Source organism: Pristis pectinata, chromosome 4 (assembly GCF_009764475.1).
Source record: "Pristis pectinata isolate sPriPec2 chromosome 4, sPriPec2.1.pri, whole genome shotgun sequence".
NCBI lineage: Eukaryota > Metazoa > Chordata > Chondrichthyes > Rhinopristiformes > Pristidae > Pristis > Pristis pectinata.
This window is the reverse complement of record NC_067408.1, coordinates 19,266,871-19,284,472: the sequence shown is the minus strand read 5'-3', so window position 1 is coordinate 19,284,472 and position 17,602 is coordinate 19,266,871. Positions and strand designations below refer to the sequence as shown.

General features: G+C 41.9%; 1 protein-coding gene across 4 annotated transcripts in view; it reads left to right on the top strand.

Moving 5' to 3' along the window:
• Nucleotides 1-17,602, top strand: part of si:dkeyp-23e4.3 (rho GTPase-activating protein 7) — a 121,046-nt gene that overhangs the window by 72,470 nt on the left and 30,974 nt on the right. The window contains exon 1 of one of the 4 annotated variants that reach the window (XM_052014006.1): nt 9,527-9,790. The exons of the other annotated variants lie outside the window; for them this stretch is intronic. Within the exon in view, the coding sequence (XP_051869966.1) occupies nt 9,778-9,790 (13 nt within the window). The 5' untranslated portion in view covers nt 9,527-9,777. Of the gene's footprint in view, nt 1-9,526; nt 9,791-17,602 lie in introns of those variants that run through there. 4 annotated transcript variants of the gene reach the window in all.

Here is a 17,602-nt window from a genome sequence, read left to right as displayed (position 1 = left end):
TGCCTTCTTAATCTTGATAAGGTGTTGGTGGTGAAATCACATCTGCCCATAGACATAAAAATCCTATGGAATGATCCATACTTGTTCAGTCCAATGCACATTGTATGCAAAGACCCAAGTGCAAATCTGTATTGTGCACAATAATGTTCTTATTGTCATGTGCTTTGACACTTGAGCCAACAAAGGCTGTTCCTGTTCCATAGAACAATACAGCACAAAACAGGCCCTTCGGCCCACCATGTTGTGCCGACCTTTAAACCACACCTAAGACTATCTAACCCCTTCCTCCCACATATCCCTCTATTTTAAATTCCTCCATATGCTTATCTAACAATCTCTTGAACTTGACCAACATATCTGCCTCCACCATTACTCCAGGCAGTGCATTCCATGCACCAACCACTCTCTGGGTGAAAAACCTTCCTCTGATATCTCCCTTAAACTTCCCACCCATTACTTTAACACCATGCCCTCTTGTATTGAGCATTGGTGCCCTGGGAAAGAGGCGCTGGCTGTCTAATCTATCTATTCCTCTTAATATTTTGTATACCTCTATCAAGTCTCCTCTCGTCCTCCTCCTCTCCAAAGAGTAAAGCCCTAGCTCCCTTAGTCTCTCCTCATAATCCATACTCTCTAAACCAGGCAGCATCCTGGTAAATCTCCTCTGCACCCTTTCCAACGCTTCCACATCCTTCCTATAATGAGGCGATGAGAACTGGACACAGTACTCCAAGCGTGGTCTAACCAGAGTTTTGTAGAGCTGCATCATTACCTCATGGCTATTAAACTCAATCCCACGACTTATGAAAGCCAGCATCTCATAAGCTTTCTTAACTACCCTATCCACCTGTGAGGCAACTTTCAGGGATCTGTGGATATGAACCCCCAGATCCCTCTGCTCCTCCACATTACCCAGTATCCTGCCATTAACCTTGTACTCCACCTTGGAGTTTGTCCTTCCAAAGTGTACCACCTCACACTTCTCTGGATTGAACTCTATCTGCCACTTCTCAGCCCAGCTCCGCATCCTATCAATATCCCTTTGCAAGCTTTGACAGTCCTCCACACAATCCACAACACCACCGACCTTTGTCTGCTAACTTGCTAACCCACGCTTCTACCCCCTCATCCAAGTCATTACACCTTATGTATGCTGCCACCTTCTTCCTGACTAGTTGTTCCACCTCTTGTCACCCATAGTTCCGTCACCCTGCCATTCTTTCTCTGTTTCACCGGGACAAATTTATCCCTAACATCCTGCAAGAGATCCCTGAACATCAACTACATCTGCGTAGTACATTTCCCTTCAAAAATGTCATCCCAATTTACACTCTCAAGTTCTAGCCTTATAGCCTCATAATTTGCCCCTCCCCAATTAAATATCTTCCCGTCCTCTCTGCTCCTACCCTCGTCCATGACAATGTTAAAGGTTAGGGAGTGGTGGTCACTGTCCCCCCAAATGCTCACCCACTGAGAGATCTGTCACCTGACTCAGTTCATTACTTGATACTAGATCTAATAGTTTGCTCTGCCATTGAAAATGGTGGGTGCAGGAGGTCCAACGGGTGTTGGATTATTGGGTTGATTTGTAGAGAAGAGCTTCCAGGGTTGGGAAAAGGAAGGATTGGTGCATCAGTCTGGGCAAGGATTGGGACCTCTGGTTGAGTGTACACTTCACAGTGGGTGACAGGGAATGGGGGATTAGGGGTGTTAATGATCAGCTGCGTTATCATCAAATGTGAATGGTGTGGGTCAGGTTCTCATGGGGTGGGGAACTAAAGTAGACTTGCAAAAAAAAAAGTGTTTCTAATTTTAAAAATATACTTTATTCATATACAGTCAAAATGTATCTTTCTCTACACTCATTGTACCACCAATTCAATATATTCTCTTATGATGAGTCAATCCCACTCACATTTCCTCTTTTAAACAAAGTATCATTGAAACATTTGAGAGACTGTTCCCCAGGGCACAGCCCCTCAGTGTACACTGGCAACAGGATCCTAAAATGGGATGTACTGAACAGTGGCTCCAACCAATGGACTCCACAGTTCTTGGGTCTCATCTGGCAAATCGCCTTTTAAGCCTCATTGAAGCAGCCTTTATATCCAATGTGTAGGCCTGTTTCTGCATGTGTGGCTCTCACTATTGGTGGCCTGTAGTCACAAAACTGAACTCTGCAACCCTGTGTGCATTGTATTCAACTGGGTGTCATTGCTTCCGTTTGGGCATTGCTGCGGGTGAGCTCACCATGTACATGAAGGGTCCAGAAGCATGCAGTGATTGTATTTTCTTAAAATTGTATCCAACAATGTAGACTGCATGGGTTTCCTCCGGGTGCTCCTGTTTGCTCCCATGTTTCAAAGACGTACAAGTTAGGAAGTTGTGGGCATGTTATGTTTGCGCCAGAAGCATGGTGACACTTGCGGGCTGCCCCCAGAACACTCTACGCAAAAGATGCGTTTCACTGAGTGTTTCGATGTTCATGTGACTAATAAGGAAATCTTGTATACGCATTATAAAATTTAGAATTTCTACATTATTTATTTGTCTGGTCACGATCACATTCCAACTACGTTGACGGCTGTGGGTCCTTAATGTTTGAAGTCATGGTTATAATTACATCATTGCCTGTTTTTTAAAAAAAACTTCTTGATATTCCTAATGTCATGAAAGGTGCAGTATATGTCTTCCTTTGCCCTTTTATTTTGGCCACTAATAGTTTGTCTTAATCATTATACAGAATAACAATTGAATCATTTTGAACTACACAGTCTGCCCATGCTTTGAGTCATTGTCCAAGGGCTCCCATATTGACTCATTTTCTGTAATTTGATCTTTGGTTTGCAATAGCTTCACTGTGAATACCTCAATCAATGTATTTCTTTGCACACAAGCTTCCCTTTCTATCAACACAAACTCCCACGTCATCCCTTTTTGATTGTATCTGGTGCCTAATGATGTGTACTATTCAAATTACATTTATCTGCTAATCATTGGTGGAACAATATTATAAGGTTATTCCTTACACAAGGACAGTTATCTATGTGTGTGTGTGTATGTGTAAACAAATGTGTGTGCTGTTTGAGATAATATCGTGTTGTCCCAATTAATGATTACCTTGCAGTTTTTATCTTTGAAAATGCAAACAGGAACTGGCTGAATTATTTATTTGGTTAATGCCTTTCACCTTGTGGAATGGAATTTGAAGCTATCTTGGATTGATTGCATTAAGCTCCCCCTCTCTTTTGAGATACATGGGCAATGGATGGCTTATGAGTGTTCCCAATATAGCTGCTGGGGACCATAGTATCAAGCTAATTGACAGATTTCGCATCATTTAAGTGGTTGAGAATTGACATATGAATGCATCAAAATGGGAATGGTTGTAACCTGGTTAATCAATGCTATTCAAAGAGATCGATACTTAGCATCTAATTATTTGCCACTGAATGTGTTAAATGATTGACTAAAACAGTCATCAACGTGATGCACAAAGAACTGCCACTTAAAATTCAGTGGTGTCCAAGCTTTGGACATCACCGTTCCCTTTGCATGATGTGGAGTGCACAAAGTGCAGTGAATCTCGAATCATCTGTTGTGGTTGTTGAGAGCAAATATTTGGGGATCTGATCAGGGTAGGGTACCCGGAGATTTGGGGCCTGAGGGGGAGGCTTGGGGTGGGGGTGGTTGCGCCCAGTCATCAGGGCGAGAGGTGTGGGCTTGAGAGCAGATTTTTAAAAGATTAAAAGGCCTAGATATTGGTTTATTATTGTCACTTGTACCAAGATACAGTGAAAAGCTTGTCTTACAAACCGATCGTACAGGTCAATTCATTACACAGTGCAGTTACATTGGGTTAGTACAGAGTGCATTGATGTAGTACAGGTAAAAACAATAACAGTACAGAGTAAAGTGTCACAGCTACAGAGAAAGTGCAGTGCAATAAGGTGCAAGGTCACAACAAGGTAGATCATGAAGTCAAATGCTGGGTCAAGAACCCAGTGCTGAGCTGAATCCTACTGAGGCCCTCTTAGTGCAGAAATTTCTTTTTAAGACATTGAAATTGTTTTCAGAGGGTGTGCTTATGCACACCACTGAAAGTTAGCAATATAGATTCATCAAGGTGTTGGAAAGTCAACTAAATGTAGGCCTTTATCGTAAGAGGACTCATGTACAAGAAAGGAGATGTCTTTCCCCAATTATTTAAAGCTCTAGTGACACCGCGTCTAAAGTATTGTTTAAAGGGCTGATCTCCCTACCTGAATGTCATGTACCTGTGATTGAGGGAGTACAGGACAGGCCCACCAGATTGATTCCAGGGAAGGTGGTTTCCTCATGTGAGGAGAGATTGAGGTCTAGCCCTATACCACCTTGAGTTTAGAACTCAAGGTAGGAATAGACTGCTTAATCTGGGGTTAAATTGGTCTAGTGTTGAAATGTGATTTGACCAAAAATCCAGAATGGGTTTTTTGGGAAAAAAAAATTAAAACTAGCTTGTTCTTTGTGACTGACATGAGAAAAATCATGACATGAGAAAACTACATAGCAATGACTGTTTTCCTTCATTATGTATTAGAACATAACAAAAACTATGTAGTTTCAACTCTTTGTATTTAATATCAACTGTTAGTGTTCGCTGTGAATGGTGGAACTACCCCCAAACAACTCCCTGAAGCTTTCACCTGATTAAATTTAGACCGAGGTAGAAAGATTACAGAAGTCTTTTAAAGGTCAAAAGTGGTTCTATGCAGCAAATCTCTGCCTAATAACAAAAAGGAGAATCATTAGTGAAATCAGGCCCCCAAGACAACAGGTGTCTCTTGCTGATGGATGGATGAACGTGATGTCAGCCAGCCATGCATCTGGCCATTTTGCCTTCTGGATCCATGGAGATTAACGCTTGGAAAGCGAGCTGATGATGAACAATACAAAGTACTTTTGGCTGGGCAGCTGCAGTCCATTTTTTTTCTCTGCAAAGGTTTAGTTACAAAGAGGTAGCTAAGTGTTTAAACTGCATTATCCATGGCTGAGTTTGAGTTTCATGCAAGCTGCTTGTGACATTTGTTATTGGTTAACCCTTTTCCTGAGCTATGACACTAGTCATTGCCTTTGCTGGATGGCAAAGATCTTCATGTTTACATGCTACTTTTTACTTAAAGTGAATTCAAGCTTGTTCATTCTAATGAGTACTGTTTGCAGGGATTAATTCCTTTGTGGAAAAATAGCTATTGATTAATTTTGAGGATGTTCTGAATTCTGGTTTAGAAACGTCTACCCCACCATCCCCATTTATCACCTTCCAGGACCCACACCCCTGCCCTGCCCTCACTTCATCAGAGTCCATTGGAAAATCACCTGTTCTCCATCAACATTATTCTGCTGAGGTTCAGAGACAAGATAAGATTTCTTTATTAGTCACATGTACATCAAAACACAGTGAAATGCATCTTTTGTGTAGAATGTTCTGGGGGCAGCCCGCAAGCATTCTGTGTGCCAACATAGCATTGCCCACAACTTCCTAATATGTACTACTTTGGAATGTGGGAGGAAACCAGAGCACCCGGAGGAAACATACACAGACATGGGGAGAACATACAAACTCCTTACAGACAGTGGCGGGAATTGAACCTGGGTCGCTGGCACAGTAATAGTATTGCGCTAACCACTACACTACTATGCCACACACCTACACTACCGTGCAGTCATCAAATATTGTTAACAGTGTGTTTCTCTTTTCTAAAAACAAAAGGATTTGCAATTTAACTCTTCAATGCAATTTTTCTGTCTGAAAGGACTGATATAGAAATGAACAATTGGGATAAGGTAGAATTCTGGTGTTGCTCAACCAAACGTTGAAGGTAATATGCAAGTTAATCATTACATTTAAATCGTCTATCCCACCATACGCACGCACACACTTTATCTTTCTGCACTGTGTTGAAAGCACCTTGGATCTGCTTCACCACACCATCAGCATGAGGTGCTTGGCACACAGAATGATTATTATTAGCCTGGCACTTGTAGCTCAGCGACAAAGCCTGGTGACATTCTTCCATGCTGTACCAAATTCTCCAATTTCTTTCTTTTGTAGATTACATTTTTTTCATGTTTTAAAGATACTGACTACTGTACCGCTGAGATTGCATTAGTTTTCGCTTGCCCAAAATAAAAGAAAATGTCCTTCCAACCAACCAAACAATATTTTATTTTGTAGTTTATAGCCTTCAATGTACACAATCACCTGTGAAGTGAGATATCTGACCTGATTTTTAAATCTCTAGGTGTCTTTGGCAACAGCACTGGTTATTATCCTTCCCCAGTAACCCTGAGCTGCTGCCTCAAATCATCTGGGATCAGTTTTGATGTAACTGCATAGTTTTCGAGTAACTTCAGAAGATATTTAAGCGTTTGTCACATTAATTTGGGACTTCTAAGCATTTCAGAAGACATTAACATCATAGAACTTTACAACACTTAAACAATACGAGTCAAATAGTCTCTTTATCACTCAACCATTCAGCCCCTTCCCATGTTCTTGCACTTAATGATATCCATCACTCCACCATTTGCAGCTGGCCTACTATCACCATATTGTAGAAAGCTTTTACATTGCAGCCATTTAGCCCATTGTCCCTATACAAGTCACTGAGAGATCCAACCTGATTCCATCTTCCAGCATTGGGTCCTCAGCCCTGCAGATCACAGCTTGTCATGTACTTATGTGAGCACCTTTTAAATCTGACAAGGGTTTCTGCTTCTAACATCTGTCCAGATTTGAGTCCCCACCACCCACTGAATGGGGGGATAAAATGCCACTTCATCTCCCCTTTAATCCCAGAAGCACTTATTTTAAATTTATACTCTAATACTTACTTCGATTTCCTTTGGACGCACGATTTTGTATAGCTCAATTAAGTCATCTCTCTATCTACATTATTCAAAAGAGCTTCTTTCCTTGTAGCTACAATTTTCCACTACTGGCAACATCTGTGTGAATTTCCTTTATGCCCCCTCCAGTGCAATTGCATGTTTCTGATAAACTGATGATCTGAATTGTACACAGTACTTGCTTTGGTCCAATCAGAGTTTTGTGCAGCTCCAGCAGAACCTCAAAAACTCTTAGATTCTGCATGTCAGCTAAAAAGGGAAACCTCCTTGATGCCTTTTTAACCACCTCCTTAACTTGTCCTGCAACCTTTTGTGTATCTGTGGATATACACTCCAAAGTTCCTCTGTTTCCCCCATTTATTGTATATTCTCTTGCATTGTTGCATCATTCCATTATCACCTCACTCTCCTCTGGATTAAATTCAATTTTCCACTTGACTGCCCGACTGACCAAACATTCCTTATCTTCTTGCAGTCTAAATCTTTTTTCTCCGTAATGCCAACCACAAGGCCAATTTTTATATTTTTTGTATCTGCAAATTTCTTTAATACACCCTCCTATATCAGGTCTAAATCACTAATATATATTACAAAAAGCAAGGGACTGAGCACTGAACCCCATGAAAACTCTTAAAACTACCTATAGTCACAAACTAACCAATCAACTATTACCTTTTGCTTCTTACCATTGAGCCAAGTTTGGATCTAATTTGCCACCCTCCTGGATTCCGTGTGAACATGTGAAAAGTCCACAGTCCACATGGACTACTACAAATGCACCTGCCCTCTTCAAAAAGTCCATTTGTGTTCATCCATGAAGTTCCCTTGACAAATCTATGCTGACTGTCCTTCATTAATCTGTGTCTTTCTAAAAGAAAGTTTACACTGTCCTTCAAAATTAATTCCAATAATTTATCCATCACCAAAGTTTAAATTGAATGGTTTGTCGAGTTATCCTTCTCCTCCTTTGTAAAACAGCAGTACACCATTAGCGGTGTTCCTATCCTCTGGTGCTACCCCTGCAGCTTGGGAGGATTAAACCATTTGAAGTTGTTACATCCCCAATACCCCCTTTCCTCTTAATAGCCTGGGATATATTTTATCCAGGCCTGGCCACGTTCAAATGGTAAAACCCTTTAAATTCTTTTTCACTATGTTTATCCCATTTGATATTTTGCACTAATCTTCAACCACAATATAAGAAGCATTTTTTTGAAAATGTGCAAAATATTGATTAAGAATCTTTAGTCATATCTGCTTTCCACACAGATTATCTTGTTGTTTCTTAATAACCCCACTCTAGTTTCCTTGCTCTTTAGGTACCTAAAACCTATACTATATCAGTTGATTTTTTTTTTGAAGTTTCTTCCCTTTTCCTTTTTTTGAAAGAAGTTAGATATGAAAGATTTAAAATCTTAAAGACTAAAGCTGGATTTGCATTGACAGATCATTACAGAGAGCAATTAATAATGTCACTTGGATATTTTATGCATTCATATTATTTCCTATGAGTTTCCTGGGTACTCTGGTTTCCTCCCACATCCCAAAGATGTGTGGGTTGGTAGGTTAATTGGCTGCTGTAAATTAACCCTTGTATGTGTAGGTGAGTAGTATAATCTTGGGGGGCGGGGGGTGGTTGGAATGGATGAGAATGTGGGGAAAATAAAAAGGGATTCATGTAGGTTTAGTGTAACAGTGTGGTTGATGGTTGACATGGACTCGGTGGGCCAAATGGCCTTTTTCTGTGCTGAATTTCTCTTTGACTCTGGTTTTCCCCTATCTTGTTTGGTGCAAATAGCTTCCCAATGTATTTCCACAACTAGGGGAAATTCATAAGCAAATAAAACAAAGATGGCATTTTAACCCTGCTTCCTAGTTCTTTGGGTCTCAAACATGAGCAGCTGTGATTGTTAGCAGGCTTTCAATTACAACTGTAAATTGACGCTGCCTGTAATTTTGGACATGCACCAAAATTCCATGTTTGTTTTTTGCATGTGTGGAATTAAATCTTACTCCAGTAACCTCTTGTATCCCAGTGTTCATTTGTTATCTCAATTAAAAAAAAATATTTCTGGTACAATAAAAACGGAGCAGTGGAAATTGACTTAAATATTATTAAAGTTATTTTTCTTTTAAAATGTTGATTTTAAAAAAAACAAAGCCATGGGGGTAACCTCAGATTCACATTACTATGAATTGTCCTTCTGGTTTTACTGAGCGAGATTATTCAATTAAGTGCACCCATTAATCTGTGCCCTGAAAGCAACCCACTAGCCCTGGAGGTAAAATCTATAGCGCAGGTGTGGGTCAGCTGTGGGTGATCGTTCTCTGCCATTCTGTCGGCTCCCATTCATCCCTGCAAGCTCAGGGAATGCTCCACCGTCAAATAGGACCCGACTGGAGACGAGTAGCATTTGTTTCTGTTTCTTTTAATTATCTACCACAATCAGGAGGAAGAAAGTCCTATATTTTCAGTAGTAGCTGGGTGTGATTTACTGGATGTTGCAATCATATTAAAAATTCTGAGTGTACACTTAAATCTGACAGCTGGGTACCCCTGAGCCAACATGGAAAGGTCTAGTCAGGACTCCCTGCCAATACTGGAGCTTAAAGTCATACACTCACCAGCTGTGCAGGGAGCCCAGAGCAGAGTCATATCTTTGTAATGTGCTGGGAGGGGACAGAATACCTTTTGCTTTCTGTGGAAGGAAGTACACTCGTTTGTGGAATCTAAGTGTGTCCCCTGGACCTTTTCAGACCACAATGAAATGGACACTAGTTACTGTGAGGCATTAACTCCGGGACAGCATTTCTGTTTAATTTCTTGAATTGGAGCCTTGGTACCTCGACAAGGCTTTCCCAGCCGGTGGGAGCCCTCGCAGTAAGATGATAATAAAACGTGAGTGTCGACTTTCTTTAAGTGCTGTTAAATTGTATTGCAATCGCGATAATGCAGAACTTGCTGCTTTTGAAATGTAGTTGGTTTGTGATTCACTAAAGCACACGTGGAGTGATTAAGGGTCGTTTTTGTTAAAAGGACGCGACAATTTAAAAATATCGGGATTGGTTGAATATTGATTAGTCGAATAAGGGCAAAAACAGAACAAACGTGGGGGAAATTATTTAAGTATTTGAATCTCCCCGTACTTTAGGTAACAATGTATGATGCCTTTCCAAAGCACATTGATAGTCCCGACACAAATCTGTTAACGGTCCGTGTGCTTCAGAGAAGCAGCAGCCACGGTCTAATTTCCTCTACGTGAAACGTAGGATGAAGACTAAAGCTCAGTTTGAACGACAGCCTCCGTTTCCAGCCGGGGAACCTGGTACGATAAGCCAACGAGCATTCTGTGTGCTTTAAAACGTAGAGCAATGAATGGTCAACTATTCCGTTGGTTGACATTGGACCAGGCGAAGTTTCAGAGCGAAGATTTCTCGTTGGGATAGTGGAAGCGATGTGTGAGTCGAAAGGCTCGCTGTTTAAAAGGTGTCCCAGATTTAAATGCATGTCCTTGAAAGCGCACGATTAGAAAAACTGAAACGCACAGTGCTAGTTCTGGTTGGAAGTTTATTTCCAAAAATCACCTAGTGCTTTAACAGTGACAGTTGCAACATTAAATTAAGCAGGGAAAAATGTTGTAGTGCTGCCTAACTCACGTTTTCATTCTGTGGAGGGGATCATGTCCACTACCAACCAAGAATAGATGTATCTTGTGGTTCAGAAGATTTGTGCTTTTTGTTTTCAACAGTGTGTGTCTCCTCCCCTCTTCCCTCCTCCCCTCTTCCCTCCTCCCCCCTCTTCCTTCCCCCCCCTCTTCCCTCCTCCCCTCTCTTTCCCCCCCCCTCTCTTTCCCCCCCCCCTCTCTTTCCCCCCCCCCCCTCTCTTTCCCCCCCCCCCCTCTCTTTCCCCCCCCCCCCTCTCTTTCCCCCCCCCCCTCTCTTTCCCCCCCCCCCTCTCTTTCCCCCCCCCCCTCTCTTTCCCCCCCCCCCTCTCTTTCCCCCCCCCCCTCTCTTTCCCCCCCCCCCTCTCTTTCCCCCCCCCCTCCTCTTCATTCTCCTCTTTTGAGGTGATATTTTAAAGTCACCGCTGACCTTCGACCACCTCAGTGGGCCAAGCAGACATGTAAACCTTGTCCAAACCCGATCATCTCCATAGATAGACACCTCCTACCGCACTTACTGGGTGTCTGGTTTGCGTTCCCGTAGAGTGGCTCAGCTGGTCGAGCCGCTGCCTCACAGCGCTAGAGACCCGGGTTCAATCCTGACCTCCGTTGCTCCGTGTGGAGTTTGTACGTTCTCCCTGTGACCGCGTGGGTTTCCACCCACATCCCAAGAGATGTGGGTTAGTTGGATAATTAGCCACTGTTACTTGCTCCTAGTAGAATCTGGGGGAGGGGGAAGGAGTTTATGAGAATATGGAGGGAATAAAAATGAGATTAGGATTAGTATAAATGGGTGGTTGATGGTCCATGGGGGCTCAATAGGCCAAGGGATCTGTTTCTGTGCTCTATCTCCCTGCATGACTCTGCCTCCAGCTCAGCTCACAATGCAGCCTGGGTCAGGGGATTTCCTGAACCAGCCAAAGTGCCACCATTTACCTACCTGGCTGTTGACAGCACCATTGCGCATTAGTGCACTGCTGTATCTCCCAGGTTGATCAGACTACAGCCTTTCAATGTCAGGCAGCATAAAGTCTTCCGAATGTTGCTACATAAACAAGATTCTTAGATTATGTAATTGGATCTAAAAACAGTGAGTTTTCGCCATAAGCGAGGGAGGTTCTGAATCAGACCAGTGAGACTGTGAAAGTGCAGTTCTTGTGCCTTCCCCAACACCAGTTGGCTAGTTAGTGACTGGAGTTGATCAGAATTTCCTGGGCAATCCTGCAAATCTGCATTGTTGCTTTGTAGCAGAATATTCTTCCAAGCTGCTGAGAGGGATGTCTCTCTGAGAGAGAAATTATCCTGGAGAAGACCAGGAGTCAAATGCCAAGCAGCCATTTGTCTCATTTTCAATCTCATAACCTTAAGAACGAAAATCAATTGATTTAAATGTTAAGGGAATGCAGGGTATGGGGTTTGTGCAGGAAAGTAATGTTGAGTTAAAAGGTCAGCAATGATCTTGTTGAATGATGGAGTAAGCTTGAGGGGCTTCTAGTTTTTGTGTCCTCCAGGGAGAAAAAAAATCACCCACTCAACAGAACTCCAAACACGTTACATTGACCAGATCTGTCATAAGGAACTGTTCTTTGACCAAGACAACCATTGCCACCATGGAGTTTCAGCACTGATTGGATTAATACTGAAATCAAACATTTTCTGTATCTTAATAAGATTTGAATGTATTCTTATGAGTAGCACACTTCACACACTGCCCTTTCTAGGCCTCTGATGACCGAACAGGGTGTTTGTTTCAATGATTGTAAGCTTGGCAATAGCAAGCTGTAAACACTACTATAATTTCATCATGCCAAATGGGTAGATAAACTGGAACATGGAGATGATAAACTTCCAAGTTTAGGCATGTAGTTGCAAGGATGTAAAGGAAGAATTCTTTTGCATGTGTCTTGGAGACGTACTTGACCCTAAAAGGAGATGCATTTGATACCATTTCATTTTGGAGAGCACAGACTCTTGAGCATTCATTTTCTCATTTATCTCTGCCAACCCTGTGCCCTCTAAACTTCAGCTCATCCAATTCTCTGCTGCCTGGATGTGACGTGCATCAAGTACCATCAGTCCTATGCTTATTACTCCCAGTTTTCAAACAGCTCCCATGTCTTCAGTCCTTCCATCTTTGCAAATCTCCCTCTCTCTCTCTCTCTCTCTCTCTCCCTCTCTCCATCCATCCATCATTGGCTGTGCCACCTTATCTCACAGAATAGTGTGTCTTTTTCAGGCTGGAAGGATGTAACTAATGGAGTGCCCCAAAGATCAATTCTTGGCTCTCAATATATTCAGGCCCTCACTATATCAATGTCTTGGAAGAGGGGCAGAGTGTAAGGTATCCATGTTTGCTGATGACATGAAAACTGGTGGAAGGGTTGTGATTGGACTCTGCAACAGGATATATAGATTAAGTGGGTGAAAACTTGACAAATTGAGTTTAATGTGGAAAAGTGTGAGGCCACTTATTAAGTGGTATTAAAAGGCAGACTTTTATCTAAATGGATAGAAATTAGAAATGAGTGAATACCAAAGGATGTAAATGTTCTTGTGCATGAATTGCAAGTTAGCAGGCAGGTGCAGCAAATAGAATATTAGCCTTCATTGCAAAGGAGTTGGAGTTCAGAAATAAGAACGTATTTTTACAATTGTACAGGATGTTGGTGCGGCTATACCTGGACTAATATGCACATTTTTCATCCCCATATTTAAGGAATCATATACTATCTTTGAAGGCAGCCCAGAAGAGATTTAATAGGCTAATTCCTGAGATGAGAGGGTTGTCCTGCTCGAAGCAGCTAAAGAAGTTTGATTTGTATTCTTTGGACTTTTAAAAGAATGGTGGATGATTTTATCAAAACATCTAAAGTCCTAAGGAGCTTGACAGTCGATGTTGTGATGTTTCCACTAAGTGGGAGAGTCTCAAACAAGGAGACATAGTTAGAAGGTAAGGGGGTGGTCATTTAAAACTGAGGTGCATAGGAATTGCTTCTCTCAGTGGTGAGGTTCTGGAATTTTCTATCCCAGAGCGTTGTGGAGACCAGATCATAGGAGATATTTAAATCAGAGGTAGATAAATTGTTGGAAGAGCAGGGAATTCAAAACTGGGGAACTGGTTCAGAAGGGGAGTTGAGGCCTGAGGCAGACCAGCCATTGATCAGATTGAATGATGGGGCGGGCTTGAGAGGCCAGGTGCTCCAGTTTTCTTTGGATCTTGGAATACAAGAACACAAGTTGAGAAATTCTCACCTTTTGTCTTGCAGCCTATTTACCCTTCCCTCCCCCTTTAAAAAGCATGTTACAATCTCTTTTTATAATATCTTGTATGGCTTAGTATCAAATGTTGTTAAAGCTCTAGTGCAGTACTTTACGATGTTAGTATGTTAAAGACAAATAGAAAAGCAAGACATCATTGGGAGGAAGTTGATGCAGAACCAATTATTATTGAGTCTCCATCTTTTTTCATGAATAGTTCTTAAATCTTGGTCAGGTTTTCCAGTGCAAGGTAATACTGCTAATGGACCCAAACCGGCAATCAGAAAGGATAATTTTGAAGAGATTCTGGTCTTCAGCTGGGGCAGCTGTCTTGTCTCTCCCACCTGGTGGCTTTCTGATGGCTCATGTTGTCAAAAGGCCTTTCAAGGTACTTCTAAATGTTTCTGATCAAACATTTAGAATAAAAAATTAAAGCTCAATATTAATTAAACTTAATTTAAAACTACATTCAACTTGTATAAATCAAGCTTCATTCCAATTAATGTTTTTAATTTATAACTACTTAATAAAGGTCAGCTTACCTATCCAAATGAATGGGGCTATGATAGATCCACGAGTTATAGCTAAAAATGTATTTATCCCCTCCGCTTTGGATGTGTGAAAGCTTAGCGGGAGGTCATTTGTGGTTTCCTCCCACATTCCAAAGACACATGGGTTAGGAGCTGTGGGCATGCTATGTTGGCATTGGAAGAGTGGCGACACTTGTGGGCTGCTGCCAAAACACTCTAAGCAAAAGGTGCATTTCACTGTGTGTTTCAATGTACGTGTGACTAATAAAAATGTCTTGTCTATAGCATATGGGCATGGAAGCCCAGTGTGCATTGACACATACTGCAGCTGGCTGTTTCTTTTCTATCTGTAACCACTGGGTAGTCAATGTAATCAGCCCTGTGGGGATTTGAGATGGGGTTAGAGCAGGAATGGAGTAACAATAATGGGGGGTTGATGGTGGTGAAGTCCCACCACTTGGCATGGTTCTGGTATTTCCCAGCTGTTCAATCCACTGACCAACTGATATTTTGGAAATGGCCATTTTTGGTAAATCTCTTGATACCTATTTAATTAAAATAAGTAATAATGTTCTGCCATTTTGACTGTCTGTTTCAATCATGGTTGTTAAGCTTTCTGTTTCTGCCAGTAAATATAGGCAATCTCTTGTACTGACGTTGTCAAGTTGGCTAGGCAGCTGGACACAGGAAGAAATTTTCTGGTGGCAAACCATGGGAGTTCGTTGTTAAAACTGAAACTTGTCGAAACGTTTTCTCAGAGAATGAAATAAAGCTTAGGTACATGAGATTAAGGTAAAAGCAGAAAAACTATAAACTAAAAGAAACAATTAACATTTTTAAATTTTGAGGGAAATGGAAATTGACTGTATTTTCAGAGACAAGGTGTATTTATAACTTATTTTGACATTTATGAACTCAATTCCAGCTCTTTGACAAAGGCTTAATGCTTTCAGTTTTTTCAGTGACAATATTTAATAAACAGTTGAAGGTCTCTTGATCTGTAATTGATTCCATCTGTGAAGGTTGGAACTGAGCAGGATGACATTGGATGTAAGAGATTCTACCTTTAGGTAACCCATTGCAACAGCCTGCACTCCCATCACCCCCCAACCCAGAATTATGTGGATAGCATGTTATAAAGGTGTTTACCCCACCGCTGAAGGAAAAAGTGACAACCTGACAAAGGAAGGGTGGTGGGCAAGTAGTCAGGGAAACTTCAGAGTGCATCTCACTCCAGGACTGTTTCATAGTGTTGGAATAAGGTGGGAGTGAATGTACCTCTGAGGAGTCCAGCCAGTGCCAAGATTATGGCACTGTGGATGGCTTGGCTGTACAAGGGGGAGAAGTAAGAGTTCAAGAGTAATAGTGATAGGAGACTCAATAGGGGAATAGATGGTCACTTCTGTGGCCATAGATGTGAATCCAGGATGGTGCACTACCTCCCTGGTTCCAGATATAGGTTGGCACAGAACATTCTAAATAGGGAGGTGAACAGCCAGAGGTTGTGGTTCATGATGGTACTGATGAAGGTTAGAAGAGGGATAAGGTCCTGCAACATGAATTTAGGGAGCCAGGTCACAGATTATAACCATAGAGGTCATGCTCTTTGATCTCAGTCACTTCTGGTTGCAAATGCAAGTGATGAATTGGAGGATTACTCAAGCAAATGTGTAGCTAAAGAGATGGTGTTCTAAGGAGGACTTTAGATTTCTGGATCACTAGGACTGCTTCGGGAAGGATGGGATCTGTGCAGGTTGAATGAGAATGGGTCCAACGTCCTTGAGGTTTGCAAGTGTAGTTTGGAAGGAGTTAATCTACTCTGATAAGGAATGGAACATAGATATACATTTGGGGGGGGGGGGTAGGTACAGTCAAATATAGAAGGAAAACAAGGACATGCCATATCATACCAATCTATTCTGTCTCAAGTAGACAGAATAGATTGGTACAATATGACATGTAAAAGGAATGCAAGGGTTAAATTGCATCCATTTTAATGCAAGGAATCTGACTTGTAAGGCAGATGAACTGAGAGTGTTGGTTGGTACGTGAGAATGTTTTTATTGCTATAAAGAAGGGTAGGACTGGCAGCTCAACACTCCAGAGTATGGAGTTTTCATGTGGGGTGGGGGGGGGGGGTTGGTGGGAGAGAGCACAGGGAAGAGATGTAAAAGAGAAGGTGGCATTGCCTTTTTAGTGCATCCTGAGGAGCTTTTAAAGCCAGGATGCAGATGGTCCTGCTAGAGAAAAAGCAAAACTCTGTGGGTCTTTATCTTGAATACACTTAGTGACTGATCATTGGTTTATGTATTGAGAAAAAGATAACCAAACTGGGGCTAAGCTTCCTTGAGTTTAGGAGAATGAAAGGCAATCTCATTGAAACATTCTTGGATCTTTAAAGGGTAGATGCAAGGATGATTTTCTCCATGACTTTGGTACCCAGAACCAGGGGTCAATCAAAATTTAACTTGTTTTTTCTCTTTTCCCAAATCTGAGGAAGGGTCCCAGACCTTAAACGATAATTTACTTTTTCCACAAATGCTGTCTGATTTGCATTTTCTGTTTTTATTTCAGTGTTGTGGATAGTTTGGAGGGCTGTCAGAGGTTACAGAGGGATATAGAAAAAGATGCAGAGTTGGGCTGAGAAGTGACAGATGCAGTTCAACCCAGATAAGTGTGAAGTGGTTCATTTTGGTAGGTCAAATATGTTGGCGGAATATAGTCTTAACGGTAGGACTCTTGGCAATGCGGAGGATCAGAGGGATCTTGGGGTCTGAGTCCATAGGGCACTCAAAGTGGCAGTGCAGGTTGACTCTGTGGTTAAGAAGGCATATGGTGTATTGTCCTATCATATTGGGGAATTGAATTTAGGAGCCGAGGTATTGTTGCAGCTATATAGGTCCCTGGTCAGACCCCACTTGGAGTATTGTGCTCAGTTCTGGTCACCTCACTACAGGAAAGATGTGGAAGCCATAGAGAGGGTGTAGAGGAGACTTACAAGGATGCTGCCTGGAATGCGGAGCATGCCTTATGAAAGCAGGTTAAGGAAACTCGGCCTTTTCTCCTTGGAGAGACGGAGGATGGGGGGGACCTGATAGGGATGTATAAGATGATGAGAGGTATTGATAGGGTAGATAGTCAGAGGCTTTTCCCCAGGGCTGAATTGGTGGCCACAAGAGGACATAGGTTTAAGGTGCTGGGGAGTAGATATAGAGGAGATGTCAGGGGTAAGTTTTTTACTCAGAGTGGTGAGTGCGTGGA